The sequence below is a fragment of the Corvus kubaryi genome, unplaced genomic scaffold (genome assembly GCF_017639235.1).
Source record: "Corvus kubaryi isolate FWS band 111438036 unplaced genomic scaffold, C.kubaryi_AGA036_p1.0 37260, whole genome shotgun sequence".
NCBI lineage: Eukaryota > Metazoa > Chordata > Aves > Passeriformes > Corvidae > Corvus > Corvus kubaryi.
Window position 1 is genome coordinate 5,926,354 of NW_024581077.1, and position 23,395 is coordinate 5,949,748.

The 23,395-nt window shown below is 41.5% G+C and overlaps 1 protein-coding gene across 12 annotated transcripts in view; it reads left to right on the top strand.

Moving 5' to 3' along the window:
- The window catches only part of TENM4 (teneurin transmembrane protein 4), a 928,417-nt gene that overhangs the window by 582,939 nt on the left and 322,083 nt on the right, over positions 1-23,395 (top strand). For all 12 annotated transcript variants that reach the window (XM_042024146.1, XM_042024143.1, XM_042024148.1 and 9 more), the window contains 2 exons: positions 434-722; positions 5,170-5,439. In XM_042024146.1, the coding sequence (XP_041880080.1) occupies positions 500-722; positions 5,170-5,439 (493 nt within the window). In that variant the 5' untranslated portion in view covers positions 434-499. The remainder of the gene's footprint in view (positions 1-433; positions 723-5,169; positions 5,440-23,395) is intronic.

The following is a 23,395-nucleotide window of genomic DNA, read 5'->3' on the forward strand; positions in this document are numbered from 1 at the left end:
CTAATGATCTATGAAAACACTTTTTAACTGCAGGACAGCATTTTTCCAAAGTCCTCCAGCTGCCCAAACAGAGGCATTTCAGTGTTACCTGATGTCCCAGAGATTAGGTGACTGATGAATACGTGCGTCCTGGAGGTGCCTGAATCACTTCCCATGGAAAGAAGACCCACAATATCACAATCAGTTTCAAATTCTCAAGTGCATGCCCAGTTCAGACAGATGCAGGTTGCTGCGTGTATGTGTCCTGTTAGCAGTGGCAATTATTAAATGAGTTACATGTAATTGAGACTTCCTTTTTATTGGTAATTGTTCTAAGAAGGTTTTTCTGCAATCCATTAAGTAACATCCCTTTTCTTCAGTGCAAGAATGTACAAAGAAGGCTAATTAGCCATTGAATGACCAAAGGCATGAATTTTTTTATTCTCTCTTTCAGGTTATTGCAATCTGACCATCACACGGACGTCATTATTTTAATGTTGAGTACTCAGACAAGGGTGCCATGGATGTAAAAGAAAGGAAACCGTATCGATCTTTGACTCGGCGCCGCGACACTGAGCGCCGCTACACCAGCTCTTCAGCCGAGAGTGAGGACAGCAAGGCACCCCAGAAGTCCTACAGCTCCAGCGAGACCCTGAAGGCTTATGACCAAGACTCCAGGCTGACCTACAGCAATCGGGTCAAAGACATGGTGCACCAGGAGGCTGATGAGTTCTGCCGAGCAGGTGGGTGCTTTTCAGCAGATGCAGCTGTAAGCAGCGTGAGGGAATCAGCTGAGAGCTGGAGCTGGGTGGGAGGCTACCGTTGAAAGACTCCAAGGACAAAAGCAAGATTTAAGGAGAGCAGCAGGGATCATTTTCACTGTATTGCACAGACACTGTGTGCAGCCCAGTGTCCTTAAGTGGCATACCCATACCCCATGTTCATTAGCATTTACACATTTTCTATGTCTTAGTCATTCTGTCTCCAGCAGCACTTCGCCTCTTCCCACCATGAGACTAGACCCCTTGTGCACGTGCAGTACAGTACTGACGTGGCATGGAAAGTTCCTGCCTGCTCAGGAGACCTTTCACCATGCCATGTGTCTGCTCTGTCATGCTGAGGCAGAAGGCAATGAGGGGAGAGTGTCACTGTCCACACTATCCATCTGGTCTCCAGCAAAACCCAAGAACCCTGGAAGAAAGGAGGCAACTGAGCTCCAGATGGGATGAAGCCTCTTGGCATTGCACATGGCCTTTTGGTTTGCCTTGGGGACATGCTCCAATATTAGAGGAGTTAGGAACCACTTCAGGACTTAAAGGAGCACATTTAGTGAATCTGGGTCACAGTATCTGTGAAGATGAGGAATTTCAAGAGTCATCATGGACTCCACAGTTCTAACAGATTCCAGATATTCTCTTTTTTATTGCTACCCTGAAGTCAGCACAGTTATATTTTCACTGCTGTTGTTGCCTACATGAGATAGATTTCTGACCCCTACTAGAAGACTCATCTTCATTTTTTTGTTGAGATATAGTTCAGATTCCAACCAGGACTTCACATAAATTGTTTTTAGAAGTCCTACAAGGAAAGTATAAAATGGCAAAGTGAGTCAAATAGAGTAGGCTGCATTCCAGAAAATGAACATAAATTAGCCGACCCAGAGTACTCTGAGCACATCCTCTGCAATGTAGAGAAGCTGATTCCCCAAACCAAAGGCATATAATTGCACTCATTAAACTTGGGGGCTGCTTAATTTCACTCCTCAAAAATCATGCACTTGTGGTTTTGGTGCAAGACTCATCTTCAAGGCACACACAAGCAAAATGATTTGCAGAAGTATTTTTGTCCATATGGCTTTGGTGTTTGAGTTTCAGGATAGCTGCAACAGGCAATAATCAACAAAAAGGCCAATAGTTGTTGTAAGTAATACTGTGACATCATAAAAGCAGTTTCCCTCTTAGCAACTCTGAAGTACTTCATCCCCTCTAAGGAATGTATGACATTATAAAGAAAAGGAAACTTTTTAGGTCATTGCATTTGCTTACTTCATACAATTTATTCACCATGCAGGATAGATGTGAATTAGTCCAGGTCAGCGGTTTTCAACTTGGAGGTCCATGAGGCCATGCAGGTCTGCAGACTTCTAAGAAGCCCACAGAAGATTACTTTTCTTGAAAACCCAGTCTATTGACAGGGAGTGTAAATTTTCTATACACAAGTTCATACTTCCCTAGGAAAATTTTGGAGGGTACTAGGAAATAGTAAAAATGACTGGTCTAAGTTGCTGAAATTAATTGAGAAGTTAAGATTAACCACGTCAGAGCACCAGTCCTGATTCTGATATAACCATCACAGATGGCTTAATTTAAAGCTTTCTCCCACTTTATCCTGAGGGTCCCAAAACTGGCCTGAAGAGTGTTAACAAAAATCCCAGACTTTCTGTGCCACATTTTCCGCTGGCAGCAAGCCATGAATGGACCTCACTTTGTGATGCTGCTTGGCTTCAGGCCAACTGAAACCAAGCCTTATTAGCCTGCTTGACATCAACAAGGCAAAGTGAATTTCTCTCCTGCATTGGTTTGGAAGGCAGAGGAGGGAAACATTTCAAATTGACCAAATAAATTCAGTAAATAAACAAGTCAGCATTTAAATGGTTTTAGCTAGAGTGAGTGTCAGCAAATGTGCAAGTCAGCACAGGAGAAAATAGACCAGATCTGAATTAAAAAGTCTTGGATATTTATTATCTTCCTTTTATTGACTTGAGTTCTTCCAGCTTAAAAGGCAACAGTGAACATAGAATATGAAAATCAATGCATCTGCTGCTGTTTATTGCAAATAAATTTGATTTTCAGTTAATTGTAACAGTCATTTTTCATAATTTATGAGCTGCTGTTACTGGGGAACATCGGTCATGCTGCACATTGATGTGCCTGATGATGCTGAGTGTGGCATGTTTCAGAGGAAGGTGGAATTCGCCATCAGTGACTCAAACGCAAGGAAAACCAAAAGATGTTTTTAAGTACTCCACAAGGGATGGTTTAAAAACCCATGGCCTTACACATAAGTCAAAACTAGAAGAGAAGAGCAAGGTCTCTGGGGAGATACTGCTTCCTAGCATTTATAACTTACGACAATTTTATTTGCTTCCTCTTACCATGGGACTGTAGAGGACAGTCTCTCAAACCACTTTGCAGTCATGTTAAATGGATTACTTTGCCACAAGTGTGCATTGTGCTTCCCAAGCAAGGCCCTAGGGTTGGACAGAGGTGTGAGCCCCAAGCAATCTTTTCTGTCCACTCTGTCTGAAAGCTTTAATCTTGTTTGGTCAATTAAAAAGGTGTGAAGTTCATGAATGCTTTATGTAGTTTGAGTGTTGTCAGCTGCAGATCCGTAAGCAGCCAAACCAGAGTTATTTTCTCCTGCCATCAAACAGTTTCTTCTCTGAGCTATACATGAAAATGTTGTCCGGTCCCATTATTCACCTTGCATTTGATTGTCTCCTCTCTGTTCACTATTGGCTGTAAAGTCAACTGAATGAAAAAAATAGCACCTACTTTTGGCCAGCTGTCATCTGGTGCATGTGTGTCTAATATGAGAGACCTTCCCCAAGCAGCAGGGCTCAAGGACAAGCTAGGGTGCTCCCACAAATGTGAAACCATACTCTGGAAAAGTAGAAATCTGACTATTTCTACTGGATATGCATTTTCCACCATGTGATATTTGACATCAACAAATAGAAATGTGAGAAGAGCCACACGATTGTGGGGTCTTGAGAAAGGAGAAAATCATAATTCAGCTTTGGATACAACTTTGAGGTCCAGACTTGATGAACAGATTTCAATAATGAGTAGATATGAATTTCAGTGTTCAAAGGAAGGTTTGTGCCCGGAATTTCCTGGAGATCTTGCTTTCAGATTTATCTCGTTGAAATATGCCTGAGCTGCAAACACTGCTCAGTTCCTTCATCCATTCAAGGCATAGCATAACAGAAGCAGGGGTGCATTGAGCTGTGTAAATGCACTGTGCAGCTAAAGGCACTCATGGGTGGCCAAAATCTTTTCAATACGTATAATAAAAATATAAATATAAAATATATAAAAAATATATATGTAAGAAAAATAAATGCATGCATTAATAAATAAAGGTGGAGTAAAATTGCTCTCCCCAGCCTCTTTGTAGAACTTTCCAAACAAAGTGTGCTAATATTTGGAGCCATATTCACATCAATTCAGTCTGATTTTGAAGCTCTGCAGGTAACTAGATATGAAGTCAAGAGTCACTTTTCAGGTTGTATTTTTAGTCAGCTAAACAATTGCATCTATTTGCAGCCAAATAACCTCTGCTGTGACTCTATCAGAATGAATAGCTAAACTGAGTCAAGGTGTGAGTGGTCAGCAAGGGGAAAGTGAAATCGCCAAAGGAAATTTAAATCCCCAGCATGTAATTTCCGGGATTTCAATGAGCAGAACTCTCTCAAATTGCCTGTTGTAGGGAAGTTGTCAGGTGTATGGTAGGACTTTTGATCATTGCACACCTCATTTTGCTTTTCTCACAAGAAGATTACTTTTTGCCTCTCCTAAAGAATTGCACCGTTTCTACGTCCATTTTTGCTTTCAAATTTAATGATTTCACTGAACATGCCCCAAGTTTTTGTCAGGTTCCAGAAGCAGGATTCCAGCCACTTTTCAGTCTTGGCATATTTGAAAAGAGGCTGTCGTGAGGTGGGGACTAGTCTCTCCTCCCAAGTAGAAAGAAATAGGACAACAGGAAATGGCCTCAAGTGACACCAGGGGACGATGAGACTGGATAGTAGGAAAAATTTCTTCACTGAAAGAGTGGTCAAGGGTTGGAACAGGCTGCCTACAGAAGTGGAGGAATCACCGTCTCTGGAATTGTTATGAAAAAAAGTGTAGATGAGGCGCTTACAGACATTGTCTCGTGGTGGACTTGGAAGTGCTGAGTAATGGTTGGACTTGAGGATCTTAAAACCTTAATGATTCTATGATCCTGTGGTCTCAGTCTCACACTGAGCAAGACCACAGAAGAGGGGTATCTTTGGTATGATGTTGCTGTGTGTTACAGTGACACTGCTGTGCCCCACGTGAAGGTAGAGGATGAACACTTCTGCTCTTGTGCTAGATGGCACCGTGCCCTATTAAAGAATAACCAGGCCAATGTGTTTTCTCACAGGAGCCAACTTCTCTTTGCGAGAACTGGGACTTGAAGATGTGACACCCACACACGGGACTTTGTACCGGACTGACATCGGGCTGCCTCACTGTGGCTACTCCATCAGTGCCGGCTCAGATGCCGACACGGAAGCAGACGTGGTCATGTCACCTGAGCACCCAGTGAGGCTCTGGGGACGCAACACCAAGTCCGGACGCAGCTCCTGCTTGTCAAGCCGGGCCAACTCCAACCTCACCCTCACCGACACAGAGCATGAGAATACTGAAACTGGTAAGTGGTGACAGCGCATGCATTGTCGGCCTCGAGCTCTACCAGGAATGACTCTTCTTACTACTCCACCTCAATCTTCCTTAGGTCTTGTGCTGGGGTTTTTTATCAGACTCTGTGAAAACACTCTTCTAACAGCCCCATGTAGTGGCCTTTTGTACTGTCCTACAGAGTGTTTGTTAATGAACTGCTGGAGAAGCTCCTACTTATTTATCACTGCGACAGAGATCATTAAATAGCTGTAATACTCTCCTGCTTTTTGCAGCAACCTTTCAGAGGGAAGGCATTTAAATCTCCCCTCCCCTGGCCGATGCTGCTCTTATCTTTGCTCAGATTTTCTGGGCAGATAATTTTCTTCTCTTCCTTGCTGGTTCCTTGACAGGGGCCGTTTCATTATGTAAATTGGCCGACTGCTCTCTGAAGGAAAACGATGGTGAAATATTTTTAGAAGCCTTTTTCTTTGTGCGAAATAAAAGCTGAAGGTCACAGATTTTTTTATCTCTGTAACTTTGTGTCCCCAGCTGCGGGGATTCCTGCATGCCTTTTGTAGGTCTGCAAACCTTTTGGTCAGCAGTTCTGCCAAGCCGTGTAGGAGAAGGAAAGGGGATTTTGATTCAATTGCAGCTTGACCCAGGAGTTCATCCAGTCCTATATGCCTTTGCACCTTTAATTCAATTATAGCACAGCCTGCTTCTTAATATAGCTGCTGTGTACAAGTCATTGGGCACTTGTGCTCAGCACAGAAAGCTCATGTGAAATGACTGCATCACTTGTTCTTTTCATGCTTTTTGCCACAGTATTATAGTGACAAATGATGATAAGTTTTCCTCTGGAAGCCATGACATAGTGACACATACACCACCCACATGATTTTATGTTTAACTCCAACAAAATTACAGTTGAAGCTTATTAAGTTTCTGCTCAGAGATAATGATACATTAAGCAGAGTTCAAAGATAAATGGCCTTCTGTTCAAAGGATATGCAGAAGAATCCTTTTGAATTATCTTTACTGTACTATTTTTAAGATTCTTAGTGTAGTGTCTGATGAGCAGATACACAGTGCCAGGTTCCATTCTTTTCCTTCTGATCCTTGTGTTTTGATGAAAAATCAGAGGGACCATCAGGGTCAACCAAAGTTTTGCACACTCACAAGAAATCGCTAGAAAACAGCCAAAAGTAAGCACCTTGCACTTCCATCCCGTTCTCCTCTCTCCAAAGCTCTCTTTTGTGCTTTCCATGGTGATGGATGAGCAGCTGTGATCCTATCCCATACATTTTTCTTTCCATGACTACTAAGAAAAGCAAAATACAGAATTTCAGTCTTTTTTTTGTTCCTTTGGTCCTAAGAGAGGAGAATTGCATCATCTGCTGTAGTCCTTTTCCCTGCTTTCTGTAATGTTATCTCTACACCTGTGAATGCAACTTTGTACCTACAGATCACTTACAAATGAAATTATTTTAGGATCAACATGTTAGCAACTTCACGTGCCTTGAAAGGCTTTGCTGAAAGTAATCACAGAGGCAGTAGTACTCATGCCAGGGTGGAGACAACCTTGGATTCCTTTTCCCTTAAGGTTAATGACACACTAACCATTCTTTGAAACATCACTTCATAGCAACTAGAAAAAGGGAAACGAGAAGTGGAGAGCATACAGTGCTGTATAAATGTAGGAGTTTCTCTGGGGCCTTGGCATTTGCAGTCTTAGATGTTGGGTGTTTTAAATGAGAATGGCTGTATCATACTAAAAAAAAGTCTGTGTAGCAGAAATAAATCCTAGATTATTGTGATGTTCAGTATGTAATAGTACTGTCCATACTGACAAAAAGGAGGTGGTGGAAATTGAAAGAAAATATTAAGATCAAAGCTGTACTGGTGGTGAGCTTCATCTGATGCTTAGACTTCCCTGGGAAGATGTCATAAACATCAGGCAAGTTCAAGTCAGAAAAACTGGTCCAGAACTGAGAAAAAGGTCACTTTAGTATAGGGATTGCAGTTGAATTGGTGGTATAAATGTATCCAAACAAATGTTGCAAGGTAGAAAGAAAATAAGGTTAGGGAAAAGTCTTATATGTATGCAGAATTTGAGCATTTTCTTTTTGTAATTGCTTGGCACAGATAAAGGTGTGAGAAACCTTTGTGCACAAACCCCTCACAGCCTGAGACCTGCTATAGGAGCAAATGAAGCCTGAGATCCTCTCAGAAGCTTTGTCAGGCAAACACAAAGGCATTTCCTCCCTCCTCACTCCACATAAGCAGCGTTTCTCTGGGCTGCTAGCTATCACACAGGCTATTTTGAGAAAACCCAGACTTACAGGAGAAACATTTTCAAGAAGACATGAAGCTTTGCTAATGGAAACGTAAAATAACATAATGCTATGACTCAGTTTACAGGATACCTTTATGAGTCAATATTAATTGTTGACAGTATTGATAGAAGTTATAGCCTTTAGCCGAAGTCAATATGGATTTTATGAACCTGCCATCAATAGAAGAGCTTATGGGGCCCATTAAACCAACTTTTCCAATGAAGGTCAAAGTCAGCAATTTTTATGCTGTTCATTATTTATCCAAAATAAATAATCAGAATTTACTTCTGATGTTTGTAAAGCCAAAGCATGATTCTGCCAAGACATTTATTGTGTTCCTAGAAAAGGAGAGATCTGGCTCCCTTGAAAAGTAGGTTTGTTTTTATTTCAGGAATGCTGATGCCTTGAAGGAACAGATATGCTGCTCAGAAAGTGCAGTCACAATCCACCCCTGTCATTAAGGAAACCTATGAAGTGCCATGGCATATTCCAGTCCGTAGATCACTTGCACAGGTAGCTGGCATGGAAAGCCATGTGTAGCTTTATCTAAACTGTTCCCTGGCTTTCATAGAACCCCAGAATGGTTTGGGTTGGAAGGAAACTTAAAGATCATCTAGTTCCAAGCCCCTGTCATGAGCAGGGACACCTTCCATTAGAAGGTTGAATGCTTCCAGCAGACTGAACACTTTCACTAGGTTAAGAGTTTGTTTTCACCAGAGTCGAGTTATAACTCTGGCATTGCCCTGAGCTCAGGTCCTGCACACTCAAAGAGCCACGATTGCTTCCCCCCCAGTGGACAATGCATTTCATTGACCTGGAGAGTCACTTTGCAGAGTGAGAGGACAGAGGCACAGCTCAAGTTGCTGCACCTTGTCTGGGGACAGTGCCATCATTCTGTGCTGCTGATGTAGCGGGCACTTTATATGGTTTAAGGGGTTTCTGCAACATGGTCATGATCTGAACTGGAACTGTGAACTCCCATTAACCGTTCAGAACCAAGCACGGGGGGAGTCTGGTTCCTGGAAGTCTAGCAATGATGTTAGGAGAACTTCTTTCCTATAGTAGCCTGCATTATTTCTCAGCAAGACTGATTCAAGCAAAAGAAGTTCCTGAAGTGGTCATTTGGACTGAAGCCTGGAGTTTCCTGGCGGTACCTTAGCTAACCTGGACAGGATTTGCACTGAGCCAGCAATTGTTTACCATAGAGAAGAGCACACTGAAGAAGAGCAAGGTAATAGCCTTCCAGAAATTGGCTTATTTTGCAGCAATTTAGTCACATACAAAGAAAAAACCCAACCAAAAAAACTTCTAGTCATAAGAACACCATCATAAAAATACAGTACTCAGGATAATTTATACTGCAAGGCATTGCTGAAAGCCTCTGGTCCCTCTCCTTCTTAAAGCAGGGCTAAGTTGGAAGTCAGACTGGGTCACTCAGGGCTTTTTTCAGTTATACTTTGAGTGTCTATCAGAATGGAGAGGCCGCAGCCTCTATATCCCGGTTCTGCAGCTGAACACGCTTGCTGTGAACAACTCTTCTCCTAAGAGCTAGTATGGATTTCCACTGCGACTCGTGTCCATTGCTCCCACTGAGCATCTCCAAGAACAATCTGATTCCATCTTCTGAGCGTCACCCATAACAAAAAACACTTAAAAGACAGCATCTAGAGTCTCCTCTCCTCATAAACAGTTTGAAAGCAGTTTGGCACTGGAGGAGATCAGAGGAGTCTGAGGAACTCCAGTGCTAAAAGCTTTTAAGTGTAAACTAGACAAATAGCTTCTGAGAAAGGTCTAGACTTGATGCTGGCTCAGTCAGAGTGGCTTTCCATGCTGGCCTCTCAAGCATCCCTCTTTCTCCAATTTCAATGCTTGCAGCATTGCTCATGCTTTCCTCTTCTGTGGCTGTGCAGGACTGTTCAGGCTGGGCTTTTGCACTGCCTAGGGGACTCCTAACATAAGTGGACATGGACAGTGTTTGTGTGTAAGCACCTATGGAATGGACTGTGACTATTTCCTTTGGTTCTGTATTGGAGATATTAGCCCAGATCCACCCAAAGTGTTATGAATCATGCTTGTAATCCCTGGACAGATTTGAATATGAGAGATGGGCAGAAAAAGGGCAGATATTCCAATACAAAATCCCTTCCCACCAAAAAAAAAAAAAAAAAAAGGCAAAACAAAACCAACCAACCAACCAAAAAACCCCACTACCACCAACAAAACCAAACCACTTTTTTCTCTACCTTTTGTGTGATAATGGGGCTACTGTTTTACTCAGTACAATCATTACAGGGTTACTATAGACCTGGATCAACAGCATTTTTAAAATTTGTGTTTGTGAAAGTGGAGTTGCAGCCCTTTAAAAGTTTCTTTAAAAACAATCAAGCAAGCAAACAAAAAACCAGCGCAGCTTAACTCTCAAGTCTTCCAAAGAAGCTAAGACAAACTAAGGATTTACTTTAGTTGTAATCTGGGCCCAGTGTTCATATCCACCAAGGCAAGTAGTTGGTTAAATATGAGAAGGAACAAGAGAGAGAGGTCAGCAGTGATTAATGCTGTGAGGAGTGATGTTTCTCTCTGTCATCATCTCTTCCTTGGAAGAATGTGGGCAGTATCAAATGGCCAGAAGGATTTCACAGACAGGATGATCAAATTCAGATGGCTCAAGACAGTTCAAATGAGTTGAAGATGCTCAACTGTGATCTATCATGTAAAGAAATTCTTGCAGCAGAAGTGTTGCTGAAGTGTGACTTCAGCACACTGAGAGATTAGTAGACATGAACTAAAATTCCAGATCTAACCACCCTGGAAGCCAAAATTCAAGCTGCAGGACCTTTTCTGTCAAACTGCACTGTGCAGCTTCTTTCCATCTTCACAATTCAAAACCATGTAGGAAACATCATCCTGCAAAAACTTTTTCACACCTTCTATGTTTGCAAAAGTGTTGACTACTGGACTCAGATCACCCATTTAATGATGAACTGGATGCAGGTTTGATCACCCCAACACTTCCACCACACATCTGTTGCTCATCTCTGTTTAGGACGAACAGTTTCATCTCAGGGCTCATTTATGTTTAGCTTCACCTCTGAAAGGACCAGTCAGTGCCAAAAGTGATATGGTGTCTATGGTAAAACAGACACTGGTGAAAAGATTAGGAGCACCAATTGATTTTTGGACCCACATCCTACAAAGAGGAATAATTTCCTCTTCTGTCCCATCCCTGGAATTGTTCATGGCCAGCCTGGATGTGGCTGTGAGCAACCTGGTCTAGTAGAAGGTGTCCCTGCCTTCCCAGGGCAACCCAGGGGTTGGAGCTAGATGGTGTTTGAGGTTCCTTCCAACCCAAACCATTCTGTGATTTTTTTTTTTCCTTTAGTCACTACTGTTCTGGGATGCATTTAAATGAACTTTAAAACTGCCAAGCAAACAACCAGCTCAATATCCAAACACGCTCTCCAAGCCTTACCAACTCAACTAGAAAGGTAGTGGATATGTTACAGTTAACTTTTGCTTTCTCATCAAATAAATTGCCTTTCTGGAAAATTCTCATAGGCTTTTGTAAAACTGAAGCATAGTGACAATCAGGAGCTTTAAAGCTTACATGATAGCTCTGCCTGCTTTACTATCACAGGCTCAACTCTTAGCCATTTTAATTGACATAATACATGATTTACAGAGCATTTCTTGCAATAACCACCACATTCTGTGCTTCTACTGCTTAAGCCATTACTGTAGCTGGAAAGAATGCTTAAGAAACTGCATAGGGTATTAGGACTCAATAGAACTGAATGCTTATAGAACATATTAGAAACACAGGGGTACATTGAAGCAGGAAATAATTAAAGACAAGTATTTCAAACAAGGAACACCAAAGAAATGATATGATTTTATTTCTGCAAGTTAGTTAAAAAATATAACTGATGCTTTCATTTACTCAGTGGTGACTGATACAGAACTCACCAAAGCCTTTGAAGGCTCCTGCTGCCATCAGCAGTGTTACACCAGGTCCTAGGTGCATGGCGGTAACTGTCTTTTTTTTTGAAAACAACATGCCCAAGTGGTATAAACCCTGATACTTTTGGTTAACGACGCCACAATGTGCTGTTCACTGCTCGTTTTCTGATATCCATTTTGTCTTCTTAATAAATCAGAAAGCTGTCTCAATGATCAAGCCACATTTCATCAGCCTTTTCAAAGTATTTTCTCCTCAGAGCTGTTTTACAACAGCTAAGAGAGCTTTAGACAAACAGTAATTATTTCTGTGTGTTTTCCTTGTTCCCTTCAGTTGGTGAGAGCTCTTCTGCTAATGTTGTCTCTATTTGCTAGCAGGTGCCTTGCAAGGTTCTCCTAAATAGCTCTGACTCTCTGCAGAGGAAGGATTTCTACTGTTTTCTTTACATTTGCCTTTACATTCACCTTCCTGTTTCCCAAATCATGTTGACCCAAATCACTGGCCCAAAGTACAGTTCAATATATCAGTGCAATTAGCAGTTCCAGAATTACTGTATAATCTCAGCATTACAAATTATTTGTTAATACCCCAGTTGATAATCCGTGGTGACTTTTCTTTTTATTACCGTACTTTGCTGAGTAATTTCCTTTCAGGCTTCATCCACTCTATTGTTAATATTGTTACCGTGGTTGCAGCAACATCATCTCTTTCTTTTCTCCTTTGAATTGAACAGTGCATTATAAAGTACTTCCAGTAAATGAGTGTGTGCTTCAGAAATGCTTCTTCTGCAAACCATGTAGGCAAAAATGTAGTACTCAGATTCTAAAGAATTCAGAAGGGAAATTTTTTTAAAAGACAAAACATTTTTCAGAATAAATAATAATTAAAAAGAATGTATTACATATTAAAATTTACTAAGTTGCCCTTATGACTTTTTAGTAAGGAAAAACAAGAATAAATTAGAATTACCTGGACAAGATCAGACAACTGCTGGCTGTCATCTTTCACTTGTCTTCCATCAGTTGTAACCTTAACATTAACAAGATGTTTCAGCCTGAAATAAAAATTAGCCAGAACCCTTACCACTAAAGATCCATCATCAATTGCAGAAGTTAGTGAAGAACTACATAAAGTAGTAGCCCATTCAGAAGGGAATTTTCACGAATACCCTTCCTTAGTTCAGCTTCTCAAAACTCTCACACTGCCCCTTTCCAGGTAGGATTTGCAAAAAAAATCCCCATTTTAATGGTATGTGAATATTGTTGGGATATTGCAATTTACTGAATCCACCTTAAAGAGGTATTCAGAGATTTTGGCGATCCCTTGAAATGTGAAGGTCAGGAGAAGAAATGTGCCTTCAGGCTCTCCAACCGTAAAGATACTAATCTTCCTATGAAGAATATTAGTCCTAAAGAGGAGACTTTTAACTGTATGACCATCAAATGCTACATTTTCCACTGAAAAATGGCTCCCTTGAAGGCTGTTACGTCTTCCTTACTTGTGATCCAACTTTCTAATCACTGACATTCTTGATGATGGATTCCTCATATTTTCTATCCTCTTATCTTTTCTGTCCTTTTTAGATATTAGTCCTGAGATACTTCTTGAAAGTGAATAGATGAGTCATCACCTCACTTCTTCACAAGAGTCTCAGAGAAACTTACCTGGATGGGACAGTAGATTGACTGGTTTTGTACAACAGACCCTTATCTCCCTCCTCATTCAACCAACTCCCTGCCCATTGGGTGTAAAGCAGCCTTTGAAAATGAGGACGTCACTGCCTCTCAGACAGGCTTCAACCCACTTGAGAGCCGATTGTCCCTTTGGTTGCACTGCAAAGGGAACCAGCAGCATCTTTGCTCCCCATTTAAGAGGCAAAGGCACCTGAGATTAATCAGTTTAGTACTTTGAGAGCAGCATTAGTGATCAGTATCTTGATTTTGTTCCACAGTGAAGGAATTCCCACTGATTTCCACGTCTAACTTATCTCACTGCTGGCCTCTTTGTCCCTAGAGAAAAAGAAGTCTTTCCATTTTCTTTTTTTTATTCCTGTATAGCGTGTCCCATAGAGAATGTACTTTCTGCATTACTGTAATCTGCATCTGAAAGGATGCTGACATTAAAGTCCTTCACAATGTTCTTCTGCTGTAATGAACTGCAGTTCAATATAGGTTTGTGTGCAGGTTTCACGTTGTTATTATTATTGTGATGATAGTGAAGCCATGAGGCTGGGAAAAAAGCTGCAAACTCTAAAAACTCATTATTAGCCTGGATGTTGGGGGAGAGGGCATGTAGAAACAACATTAACAGGTAAAAATTTACTGTTCTTTGCAATTACACCATTCATTTTTGTCCTTTCCTTTGCCACTTTAAACTGCCTTGTCATGGAGATTTTTTTTTAAGGAAAATAATTGCATTTATTAATATTGTAGGCAAGCTGCCAAGTATTCTGGAAGCAAATCTGTGCATTTTTTACACTGTTTCTGAGTGCCATAAATAATTTCTTTTGGTGTGATACACCCCAAGGGGAATAAACCTATGTTCAGCAGCATGAAACCTATTACTCTTTTGATAGCAGCACTTTGCTTCCAGCCTGGTTTTGGGGTGGGATTTGTGTGTCATTTCCAATTGGGAATGGCTAATGCCACAAACTGAGGATTTTTTATGCTCAGGACACTGAGGGCCATCAGAGCTGGCATAGCAGTGGACATCAGTACTGGAGTCAGGGTGGACCTGCAGCTCAGTGATCATCTGGAGCAGGATTTTGTTTTTAGGGCCAGACATTAACTCTGTTCTAGGCAAAGGATTGATCCCTCCTGGGATAGATGAAACAGAAGCAGCATGGAGAAAAGCAGAGAATTAGAGGAGACAATAAATGTCCAATCAACAAAGATGGGGTGATGGCTGAGAACTCAAAATGGCTGGATATCCACGTCTGTGGCCCACAGACTCCTGCCTCCAGACTTAACCAGCTGGTTAAGCACGGAACAGGGAGCCAAAGCTTGTTTCCCCTTTGCCTTTTCTCCATTTTTTTCCTTCATCCTGGATGTCTAGGAGTTACATCCAGCTGCAATGGGCAGGACATTTCCATTCACCATCCCAGCCTTTCAAAGACATACAGCACTATTCGCTGAAGCGTAGAAGAAATTGGAAAGGAAGCCTGGTGGACCTGGCTTTCTATACCCACTATTCCCTCTTCAGGTTTTCTTCCCAATGGGGCATTTCCAGATGCTCATGTCTGTGTTTCTGAATTCCCATTTGGGCCCCTGGATTTGCTTCTGCGTTCAGCACACAGTGTTAGTCCACATCTGGTTCAGTCACCTACAATGCCCCTTGAGGTATCTGGCTTTGTTTCTTTCAGTGGTGTCTCCATCTATAAGCAGAACAAAGTGAGAGAAAGAGCACGTTATTTTTGGTTTACCCATGCCCAGAGGTACACACTGAGCTCCAAATAAAGAAAAGCATTGCTTCTGCCATGAGAATTTATTCATTAAAATCTCATTGTTTTATTTCTCAGAGGATTTTGATTAACTTTTAGCAACTTTATTCAATCAAGAGCAGTGATTGAAAATGCATTACTGCCCTAATTCTTCAAAGTTGTCAGTGTTTCTTTGGACAGCCCCTAAAAACTCTGTGTTCTAGGGCAGGTTGTTTAGTTTCCTCCACCACAGCAAAGATCTTCTTGAATCATGTTTATAAAAAGAAAATAATTCCTAGCTTTTTACACAGGCAGGTGGTGACAGGAGAAGGGGGAATGGTTTTAAACTACCAGACAAGTGATATAGATTAGATGACATACAGAAATTCTTTACTGTGGGGATGCTGAGGCACTGCCACAGGTTGCCCAGGGAAGTTCTGGATGACCCATCCCAGGAAGTGTTCAAGGCAAGGTTAGATGGGGTTCTGAAAAACTTAGTCCAGTAGGAAGTGTCTCTGCCCATGGCAGGAGCCGGAACTCAATGGTCTTTAAAGTCACTTCAAACTGAAATCATTCTGTGATTCTGTGATTACATCTGAGGGGACAACTTGTTTAAGAGGTTGCCACCCTGGATACCCATTCCCATGCCCTTTCAGGGGTTCCTCATCCCCATGGTCATGATAGGGCAGCTGCTCAGGGAGTCCAGATCTGACTTGTCCCCCAAAACCGTGTGTTGTAAAGCCTTTCCTCAAGGGTGCCAGCACACAGAGCTCTGATTTCACCATTTCCACTCAGCTCCCATGCCACAGAGAGATCAGTTCAACAAAGTAGAGCAGCAGAAATCCCACCCAACAGAAAATACTCCTGGTTTGGGTGAAATAAGGGCCAGTGACTGAGGGTGGCATAGCAAAAACACCTGGAGCTATTTAAACCAGCGTTGCCAGCAAAGAAGGAGCATTGCCAAGCTCTCTTGGAAGTGCACCCCTGCCCCAGCTCTCCAGCAACAATGGTCACTGTCTTTGTTCTCACCAATGCATTTTCTGTGCAAGACTTATTTTCTTCTTGATCTCCTGTTGAAGTACCTTTATTACCCTTAGTTTGGGAAGAGGGGGTGAAATTACGACCATATTCCAGTTTCCATTTAAATGCAGTTTTGATGTGAATTTCAAATAAATGTAAAACAACAAAAAATACTAAAAAAGCCAGTAATCATCTACTGAATAAGAAATCTGTTGTTCACCATTTTCTCTTCGTAAAAAATGTAAAAAAGTCGGGATCTGGATAAATGCATGCTAAACTATATAATTGCTGAAATAAATATGTATAGATATAGGATACTTTTTGATTTAGCATAAAGAAGCAGCAAATTATACCAATCAGTGAGAATCAACCAGTTTTAAAAGAAAATAACTGAAAAGCACACATGCAAAACAAGATTAAACCTGATTATTTAAATCAAGATTTTCTGCTTCCTGGTTTAAACCATGATTATAATTTAAATCAAGCCACCCTGCCACAAATAGTTTAGAGACAATGATTTCTCCCATTTATATAATGTGCAGATTTTATAGCTGAGAGAGAGTCTTGTTGCTTGTATGGAACATTTATGTACTGAGCCATCATCTCCAGCCACTTTCTTAGTTTGGTTCTAGTTTGGTTTAGGTGCTTGAAGAAGGCAAATGGTAACCCTCATCTGAAGGAGTGGGAGCCTGGTATCCCACAAAAAAATTCAAGATGCTTTTTCTTTGGGAGTTTTGCTTCTCTCTTAGAATGGAAATTAAAATGAGGCTCCGCTGCAACCTCAGAGTCAGGCTAGGATGCTGACTCCCCAGTAACACAGGGACTGGAAAAAGAGCTGTAACCCCAGATCAGAGAATGAAGGGAAATGTCTCCCTCTCTCTGCTTTGGATAATTACATTCCACTTAACAAAATTCCCTTTGCTCCAGTGGTTGGATGGGATGTTTCTCCTTCATTAATTGCTCTGGCTTGCTGCTGTGCTCTACCAAGCAGCTGTTAATGTTCCACCCCAGAGGTGTCTGCAGTTCAGTGATGGGTGAAATGATTAAGGCTCACAAAGCACTTGATCATTTGGAATGAAAGGTGCAACATAAACATACCCCATTAGTTTTATTAGTGCTCAACAAAGCAAACTTTACCTGTAGCTGGTTCTATTCCTCCTTGGCATTTAATACAAGGTGTTCCCTCTGGAACATGTGCAAATTGCTGGATGCATTCTTCAGCTGTCCTTAAAGAAGCCTGTTACCCAGACTGGTGATCTGACCCATCATATGTTGGGGGACTGCCATGAAATGAGTGCTGTGTTTGCAGAAGTTTGAAGAAGTGTTAATTCTGGCTCACTTCTCAGGAAAAGAAAGGTAATGACTTTGGATATTACAGAAAGAAAGGCAATGATTTTGGATTTATTCCTGGTGTCAGGAAAGTAGAAATTTTGGCATGGGATCAGTCTACAACAGAGAATAAGGAAAGCGCTTAAAGGAATGCCACCTGATGGAGCTGTAGAGAAGCGAGTTAGAAGTTTGATTGATAAAGACAGTTTGGTTGGTAAAGGTTCACCTAAACATTCATGGAAATAGAATATAGATGTATGGTTTTGTAAATTATATGCCTAAACTAGACTTGCTGTGACACACAGCAGCAGGGGGAATATGCTCTCCTTGTCCCCTGTCAAGCCACCGTGTCCCTCAACCCCACCTGACTATCTTTGGCTGTTGACTGTCCATCAAGTGTGGTTCACTCTGAGGGGAGTCCTTGCCATTCCATCTGCACAGGACCTCTTCCACTGGTATGCTGGCTGCTCTCAAATCAGGACAAATTTGCTTTCTTTGGTCATTTTCCTTCTGTGAATAGAGAAAGCAGAAAGCAGAGATCAACTCACAAAAACTCCATGGGTCCTAAGGCTGAATGGGATGTTTTCATAGCTCCCTTCAATGGGGGTAATGTGTGTGAGCTGTTAGACCTTGCGATTTTTGTGAATTGAAGTAGAAACCTGGAGAAATATCAGTGGCCAGTCTTACCCCTTCTGTGCAAATGGATAAACCCAGTTGTTGTTTGGTTAAAAATTATCAAAGTTTTGACCAAAAAAAAAAAGATATGTTAGTTGTTGGATTATTAGATAGAGAGCTTCTGGGGCTAAAAGAGTAAATATTGAGGCCATAAGTACTGGAACTCAGTACGATGCTTCTCAGCATTTTAGTGGATATCTAGAGGCAAACTTGAACAGAAGAGTTCAGAGAACTTCTCTCTGTAAGTTGCGTGACTAAGAAGAAGATCAGTTCCCAAAGAAATATTTTGGAAAGTAATAGTGCTTTTTCCTTGGGAGATATTTTGCCACCTTTGAACAGAAGATTTTTTGGAAGACTTTTAGAAAGAGCTGCAGTCTGAACCCTGAAGCAAATGCAGCCCCCAATCATTTTCATCTCAGTCGTCAGCATCAGTGTTTTGCATTGTCTGCATCAGATTATGATTAGTCCCACACAAGCACAAAAAGTAAGAGAAGATATTCAGGAAGGTTTCCCAAAGCCATCCTAGACCCAAACATCCATTATTGCCCCTGAACAGTACTCCAGTACATTCATTTCCCCATAGGCAGTGATGAGCCAAGTCCATAACCTTCTTTTAGTTCTTTTCTTCTGGAGTTTCTCACTGTAAGTAATGTTTTCCAAACCTTTAATGCTCTCATGAGCCATGCACTGTTTATCAATGTCCTCCCTGAATTGGATTTGGTTAATTCTTTCTTGGCTTTGTCTAAAGTTCTTGCCAATACATTTGCGTCCTTCAAGAGAAGAATGTCCAGACCAGATTAGACACGGGGAGAGGTCAATACCCCTTCTCCCCAGCAGGCACAGAGATCAGATAGATCCTGCAGAGGAATCACTCGGATACTTTCCTGGAGAAACAACTAAAAAAATCTCTCCCAGAGCTGCTTCACAGATTGATGTCTTATCGATGGTGGCATGTGGGGGTTGAGAGGATAGGAGGGACAGATGGTCCATAAGGTTCCTTTGAGATACAGCCAGACTCAAAGAAGAAAAAGGAAGATTGGTGAATTTCTGGAAGAGCTTATTTCCTCCTTGGACTTGAACAGGGTGTTGAAATTCATCCAACAGACTCTGTAAAGCCTTTTGGATTCTAAGAAGACGACATAGATCTACAGCCTCATTATTGCCTACTCGGCTGTAAAACAAGGCTGTAAGGAAGGAGGGAGACAATAGGATTTGCTTCCTTCCTGTTTATACCAGCTCCTCTCCAATTGGAAATGTACTAATATGGCTTTTATGAAATAATTATTTCAGCATTGTTTCTTTTGGCACAAGTATCTGATCATTCTGATTCCACATAGAGAGTTACTTTGAAATTAATAATTCCAAATCATTTTCCAAGAATAATTATATTAATACATTTTCAAGTCTAGATAAGCCTATGAATAGCATTCCAGACTAGGATGAAAAAAAATTTATCAGATTCTTTACTTGCATGTTTTTGGAAATATGCAGACATACCTTCCCTTGCAAAAATACTGTCTGAAAACTGGTTAGTGACTCTGGCTTCTAATATTTTACAGTAGGAGTGTTACAAATTACAGGGAATTCAGAAGGTCACTAGCAGGGAGTATTTTGAAAATATCACTGTGCTAGAAAAGTTGGTATGAGAAGAGCAGGAATTAGGATTTTTTTGAGGTTCTATGTATCCCTGCAGGGAGTTAGGAGGCAGGCAGTAATGCCCTTTATCATGATGTGCCATAAAATCTCTGAGATGCCACTCAAAACCATTTAGATCCCAGCCCATTTGGGCAAGAGGGAGAAGAACAGAAGAGCTGGTTTTGTCCATCTGTTGAAGATATGACCTTGCCCCGGGGTCATTTTTCCTATAACGATTGCATGAAAGGTTTCTGAGGTGGGTTGTTGCAGTGTCTGTTTTACACAGCTCAGGGGGGGAAAAAAAAAATCTGTTGCATGACTCAGACTCATCCAGCTTCTTCTCAGCATTTACTATTTCTTCCACTCAGATTTTGCATTCAGCATCCTCACTCAAACAACTCCATTTCCTCCCTCCCTTTCTTCACCTTTATTTCTTCCTGATGAGCAATTCAAACAGCAAACTGTTCCTCTCCTTCATTCCCATCAGTGACTCCATTCAAAGTCCTGCCCATGTTCTTATTTTCTTGGCAGAGCTATATTCAGTGAACGCATTTGTTTCTTTAGCTAAAGAACAAAAATATCTGCAAGCAAGCTCATTTCCCTCCCAAACTGCTTAGGAAAGTAGTGCTGGGAAGGGGGGCAAAGTGCTTTGTCAAGTGTTAGAGGAACAAGAGAGACATCTTCTCCCCCCTGACATCCCTCTTTTATTATCATTTGGAAGACTCTGTTAGTCTCTCACTTCCTTGGGGACTAGAAACATCTTGAAAAGATCTTTCATGCAGGCAGATAACAAACTCACTGCAGAGCTGCATCAGAAAAGGAAAAATTACTTGCTAGTAATGATGTTTATCACAATCCTTCCTCCTTTCCCAATCCTACAAAGGAAGCTATCTCTCAAATAAAGGCCAAGTCTTGTCCCCCCCTTTTTTTTTTTTTTGGCAAACTACCCATTGTGAAAATTCAGTGCACGTAAGCTTGGCAATGGAAAGTGGAAGGAGATGACAGTGTGGGCTGATATGATTTATTTGAGATAGACCTGATCTGATAATACACAACATGAAAAAAGCCATGTTGCTTCCGCTTAATAAAGAGGCGCGAGGGTTGTTCCTGTGGCTGAGCAACATCAGTAAAGCCTGGGCCAGATGTTGGGAGACTCACACTCCCACTGGACTGAACTTATCAGCCAAGTCTGCTTGGCTTTTCATCGCACTAGGACAGGAAAACACAGCTATGTGGCACTGTGGGTCATTGCTTTGAAGGAGACTTTGATTTCATCTGCTCTGCAGGGATGTTAAAAATCTCAGAGTGCTTTAATGGAAAGGGTGACCCAGGTTTTTGTGCTAAGGTGTCTTTCTCATCAGCGTTGTATAGTTAGCACTGAAACAACTGGCTACTATCCTCAACACTACAGGCATCCACATCCTGGACTAATTACTCCCTGTTGCTAAAAGTTAAAAGAAGTAAACCTCATGAAACTGCTGTAAAATGGCAATTCACAAGTCTGAAAATTGATGATGTGCAAGCCTGCAAAGTGTGTGTGTGCATGGGCAGCTACAAGGCAAGGTGGTTCCTTGGGATGTATTTCCGTCTGTGTTAATTATATCTGCTTGATGTTGCATTCTCTGTCATTGGCAAGGCTGGGACTAGACCCCAGGACTCTGACACGCAGTCCCCTGAGTCTACCCAAAATGTAACTGAGATCTTCAGGGAATAGGAATTGTTCTGCCGCTACTGGCTCCACCCCTCTGAAACACTCAAGAAGTGATGGTATGCACGCCTACCATGGTCAGTCCACTGAATTTATGGGACTAAAAAAAAAGGTTTCTGGCCTTAGGACATGGTATTATTTATTAAATTCAGGGGGAAAATACCCATATATCAATTGTCTTTTTCACAAAGGCAAAAAGAAAATTTACTCCAAAGTGGCTATTAATTGCTTAATGCCCAAGTAAGCAACAGTCCACCTAGTAACATTTTACTTAATGTCTCATTATATGATGATTGAAATATTAAGGTCAGTCAAGTTTAAGATGTTGAAGACCATGTCAACATGGTAAGAATGAAATGCAGTTTTCCTGGAGATGTGCTCAAAACCAAATAAAATTATTTAGATATAGAATCATAGAATAGCTTGGGTTGGAAAAGCCCTCTAAGGTCATTGAGTCCAATCATTAATGGAGCACTGCCAAGTCCACCACTAGACCGTGTCCCCAAGTGCCACATCGACACCTCTTTTAAATCACTCCAGGGATGGTGACTCCACCACTGACTGCCCTGGGCAGCCTGTTCCAATGCCTGACAACCCTGTTGGTCAAGAAGTTTTTCCTAAAATCCAGTCTAAGCCCTGCTGGTGCCACTTGAGACTGTTTCCTGTTGTCCTGTCTCTTGCTACCTGGAAGAACAGACTGACTCCAACCTTGCTACAACCTCCTTTCAGGCAGTTGTAGAGAGCAATATGTGAGGTGTATACATATGAAAGCAATCTAACCAGGTGCAGAGAACAAATTTCTGGAGGATCGCAAATCAGTCATCAGTATCCTCCCGTCTCAATTTCTTAATAAACATCTGTAAGAAGCTGTAAAGAAGGAGCAGGTACACAACTGAGGTACCAATTTGAAAAGGTCAACTTTTCTGTTTTTAACAGAGAGATCTCTTTTTCAAGAGAAAGATGTTTCTGCTAGAAATGTACATAAATATACGACTTTTTAATAAGGGCATGTAGCTCATTACCCTCTGCAAATTAACCATATCTAATCATATATTTCCTAAAAAATAAAATAGCACATTGCATCTGTTAGTCTTCATTCAAATACAAACCAAATATGCATGAGTACTGTAGTATAAACTGTTCCATCTGTTTGCATGAATATATAGTCACGCTGGTCACCCCCCCACACACAACAGAAGGGTCTTTCGCTCTTGGCATCTGTCTTCACTGAAGAACTGTATTTCAACTGGAAGCAGTTGAGCTGGAGTAAGAGTAGTACTACTGGAAAGTACCTCATATCCTGGTGCCCATGCTGCCATGGTCATCATATAAGCATGGCTTCAGGAATAGTGGGGGGAAATCTCTTGCATTTTATCACTGCCAGAGAAGTGATCTTCACCCTAAGTTCTTGAAGAAATGGTAGAAGACATGTCTGTTCTTTCTGGGGATACAGAGGCAATTGCAGGAAGGTATGGGATGACAGGCGTTACTTGAGAGGTACAAGTGGACAATGTCAGAAGTTGGTCTGTAATGCTGCTCTGAGTTTCATCCCGTATGTACTTCTGAGCACATCACTGCAAATTTAATGCTTTGCCATTTTGGAATCGAGTGGTTTGGTGCATGACCAAGAGGAGATTTACAAGCAAATCTGAAGCTGCAGTGCAGGTTAGTGTTGTGACAAGGGCAAGTTACTGTTTTTAGAAAACATGAATTTGCCATTCAGTGTGTGGCAAGGTCACCACCATTCTCACTTTCTCTCACTCTTTCCCTCTGGCCTGCACATCTCAGCCACTTGCACCCACATCAGTGCAGGATGCTAACAAGCAGTGGCTCTCCAAGTTCAGTTCCTACTAATGGATCATAAACCAGTCCAACATAGCCAATTCCTCTACTGGAAGAGGAAATTACAGT